Source organism: Choloepus didactylus, chromosome 7, assembly GCF_015220235.1.
Source record: "Choloepus didactylus isolate mChoDid1 chromosome 7, mChoDid1.pri, whole genome shotgun sequence".
Lineage (NCBI taxonomy): Eukaryota > Metazoa > Chordata > Mammalia > Pilosa > Megalonychidae > Choloepus > Choloepus didactylus.
Genome location: NC_051313.1, coordinates 72,486,980 through 72,491,224, shown reverse-complemented (window position 1 = coordinate 72,491,224; position 4,245 = coordinate 72,486,980). Strand labels below are relative to the sequence as shown.

At 44.3% G+C, this 4,245-nt stretch overlaps 1 protein-coding gene across 1 annotated transcript; it reads right to left on the bottom strand.

The window, feature by feature from the left end:
• Window positions 1-215: 215 nt before the first annotated feature.
• LOC119539562 (diphosphoinositol polyphosphate phosphohydrolase 1) lies at window positions 216-2,105 on the bottom strand. The gene has a single exon (XM_037843261.1). The coding sequence runs from the start codon at window positions 1,901-1,903 to the stop codon at window positions 1,385-1,387; it is 519 nt and encodes a 172-aa protein (XP_037699189.1). The 5' UTR covers window positions 1,904-2,105; the 3' UTR covers window positions 216-1,384.
• Between the last annotated feature and the right edge of the window lie 2,140 nt (window positions 2,106-4,245).

The following is a 4,245-nucleotide window of genomic DNA, read 5'->3' as shown; positions in this document are numbered from 1 at the left end:
TCCAATTTGTCTGATATTAATATAGGTACTCCTGCTTTTTTTCTGGTTGTTGTTTGTGTGAAATATCTTTTTCCAACCTTTCAGATTCAGCCTATTTTTGTCCTTGTGTCTAAAGTGAGTTTCTTATAGACAGCATATAGATGGGTCCTGTTTTCTATTACATTTTGCCAGTCTGTGTCTTTTTTTTTTTTTTTTTTTTTTTTTTTTTTAATTTTCCCCTCGTGCACTTTTTAGGAACTTAACATGGTTACCCAATGCAGGGACAGGGTTGCACAGCTGTACTCAGAAAGTACAACCATATGCTTTAGAACATGGACAAAACAGTTCAGCATGGTGTAAGGCATATATGGACAAGAAGAGAGGCCACTGTCAACAATACATAGCATTATGGAAAAAAATTCCAAACCAGCAGGATAGAAATGGTGCTCGATGCTCCAGTTCTTCAGACAGTAATCCCAAGAATCCAGTTCAAATCTCTATTGTCAACATTTAGCGCAGAATTCAATTTCTATCATTGTTTCTCCGGATCTGGGTTGAGGCCATTTGTTTCTGGCTCGGTAATATAAAAGAAAATAGGTTTCTTCCTGTCTCCTTCTTGGCGTGGAAACACAGCTTGGAAAAGAGAAGGCTATGAGTCCTGGGAGTGCTATGAAGGTAGCTAAACTCTTCCCTCTCCCTACATCACTATAGTCAATGACCTGGGAATAAAAAGAGGTCAGGAAACTTGCCAAGCTATTAGCATCATATAATGTTAAAAAATAAAAAAGTAAATTAATTGCGAGGCTCTCCATTTCAGAAATGCCCCAAATTAAGAGACAAAAAAACCCTGAAAAATTAAACAGTATAATTCCTCTTTCTAAAAGCCATTTATTTACATATTATATGTCCAGTATATAATGTGTAGATAAATGAATCCTGCAGCGAAAGTGACCAACCTACTGGACTGAACAGCACATTATAGAACAAATTTTGAAGTTCTGTCTCACACTGGTATGTTTTAATAAAAAAAAAAATTAAAAATCAAAGAAAAATGTCTGGCTGGGGTTGGGAAGAGACAAATAGGAACACTTCAGAATTCAAGGCAGAGAGAGGCTGTTTGCCTCTCTTCAGAGAATTGTAGGAGTGTGAAAAGGGAGGGAGAGATCATGCACAAAAAGTACTTTACAAATTACATTCCTAACCCCCAGCCCCTCAATAAAAAGAGAAGAAAAAAGCCCCATCACTTAATACCCAACAGCAACATTATCAATAAACCCTTCTCTGTGCCCACCATGCCATGTTTGAAAGAGGAAGCCTGTGAGGAAGGTGAAAAGAGCAAGGGTGAGAGGGAAGATCTGCATTCAGTCTAGTTTCCAATTCCCATTTCTCTTACAGAAGTCTTCAGTCATCTGATGCCTGACATTGAGCTCTGAGCAGAAACCGAGTATGTCGTGGCCACTACCGGGGTGCCATTGTTGGCCGAGTAGCCCTGCCTTAATGTTTCAAAATACGACGCCTGCACAGGTTTGTGATATTGCAGCACTTTTATGGCATCTTCTATTTTAAACCATTCCCTCTTCCTTCCAATGTTAACTGAGTCTTCCCAGTCTTCCAGCACTTCTGTGACAATGAGCACATACACGTATGTTCTGTGCTTCCTTTCCTGGTTCTCAAAAATTCCAACTAATCTTCCTAATGTCCCTTTTACTCCAGCCTCTTCACAGACTTCACGGACCGCTGCCACACTCGGCTCCTCCTCAGGCTCCATGCCTCCTCCAGGGACAATCCATCGGTCTGGATGGCGACTACTGCTCACGAGTAGCACCTCCTCTTCGCTCTCACTGCGAAAACACAGGCACGCGGCCCGCTTCTTGTAGCCGTCGCCGTCATAGGTGCGAGTCTGGTTCGACTTGAGCTTCATCATCCTCCGGCCCAGGTGGGGGTGCGGTGCGGGTCGCGGGAGTCGAGGGGTGGGGAGCCCGCGCCGGACGGCCGCGCGCGCGCGCTCCCGGCTCGGTCAAGGGAAGGAGGGACGCGGAGCCGCTTCTCTGCTACACGGCTCCGCCGATGGCCCACCGCGGCTGCTTCATTCCCCGCGGCCCAAACCCCGCGTCACTGCCGCCGCCGTCACGGCTGCCGTCGCCACTGCCACCACGGCCGCCGCCCCCTCTGCCGCCACCACCCCCGACGACGACCGCGCCGCCATGTTGGGCGCGCTACGTCAGCGGCGTAAGGCCGCGCCGGTCTCCGGGTCGACCACGCGCTTGCAGCGCAAGCCGCGTTCAGGAATCGCCCAGTCTGTGTCTTTTTATTGGGGCGTTTAATCCATTAACATTTAGTGTTATTACTGTAAGAGCAGTACTTTCTTCTAACATTTGGTATGTTGGGTTTTATATGTCATACCTTATTTTTTCCTCTCTCTCCTTTTACCCTTCCTGATAATCTTCATTTCTGCATCCTTCTCCAATTCTCTCTCTCCTGTTTTATCCTATTAGCCTGTAGCACTCCCTTTAGTATTTCTTGTAGCACTGGTCTCTTATTCACAAACTCTCTCAGTGTCTTTTTGTCTGAAAATATTTTAATCTCTCCCTCATTTTTGAAGGGCAGTTTTGCTGGATATAAAATTCTTGGTTGGCAGTGTTTCTCTTTCAGTATCTTAAATATATCATGCCACTGTGTTCTTGCCTCCATAGTTTCTGTGGAGAAATCTGTACATAGTCTTATCAAGCTTCCCTTGTATGTGATGGGTTGCTTTTCTCTTGCTGCTTTCAGAATGATCTCTTTTCCTTTGACATTGGACAATATGATCAGTAAGTGTCTTGGAGCAGGTCTATTTGGATCTATTCTGCTTGGGGTATGTGGTACTTCTTGAATCTCTAATTTTCTGTCTTTCATAAGAGTTGGGAAATTCCAGTATTTCTTCTATTATTCTTTCTTCCCCTTTTCCCCTCTCTTCTCCTTCCAGGATGCCCATAACATGTATATTGGTGTGCTTCATGCTGTCCCTCAGCTCCCTAAGATCCTGCTCATATTTTTCCATTTTTTTCCACCATCTTTTCTTTTGTGTGTATGAATTCAAATTTCTTGTCTTCCAGTTCAGTGATCCTTTCTTCTGCCTGTTCAAATCTACTGTTGTGTCACTTCATTGTGTTTCATCTCCATTGTGGCCTTCATTCCCATAAGTTCTGCCATTTGTTTTTTCAAGTTTATGAATTCTTCTTTATGGTCATCCAGTGTCTTCTCTGTATCCTTCATCTCTTTTGCCATATTTTCCCTCAGTTCATTGAATTGATTTAACATTAGTTGTCTCAACTCTTGCAACTTGTTTGAACTATTAGTTTGTTCCGTTGGCCAATCCATATTTTCATGTTTCCCTGTATCGGTCTTTATCTGAAGTTGTCTAGGCATCTGATTTTCTTGATTAGTTTATTCTGGGGCTCATTTTCACTCTTTTACCTTGGCATTTCTCATTGGTTGGCTTTGTTCTTTAACCTTTGTTGTTCAGTTCAACTTATTCTAGACTTCTAACTTAGGTTCTATTTTGTTGATCAGAATTTTTCACCTCTTGTTTTTCTGTTTCTTGCCCTGCCTCTATGTAGCCTTTTGTGAGAGGGTCTCCTCAGATATGGTGGACCTCAGTCAGGTTTTCCCAGTCTAGAGAGGCCCAGGTCTCATGAGGAGGCTATGGAGTTTCCCTCAGAGTAAGACCCTTCTGTGCGGTCTCTAGACTTGGTGCTTTTCCTCTCCCATCCAGCAGGTGGCACTTGCAAGCCCGCAGTTTGCCCACCGGTGTAAGGAAGTGCAGTTCCTTTAATTCTCTGCAGACTCTGAGCTTGTCGGGGGTGTGGCTGACTGTAGCTGGAATCTGAATCCCAGCCCCTGGGGGCTGAGTTCCCAGAAGGAGGGCTGCCAATTGAGCTGGACCTCCCTCTACTCTCCCAATCCTAGGAACTCCAGCTGTCTCCTAGGGGCACTATTCCCTTCTCACCTCTCCTCTTTGGGCTAACTCCAGCTTAATTCCTTTGTCAACCTGAGTTGCCAATGAAAGACTGGGGTGGAGACCCTCTTCAGGAGTGAATCTGAAATTCAAAGAAGTTCTGGGTACTCTGTCTCCCCCCAAGACCAGCCTAGACGTTCAACCTGGGCTGTCTGATAGAAAATAACCACATGTTACTTTTAAACTAAAAAAAAAAAAAAAAAAGAAAGAAAAGAAAAAAGGGGGAAAAAAAAGGAGTCCCTTTTAAAAGTTGTTCCCCAGCCTGGAAG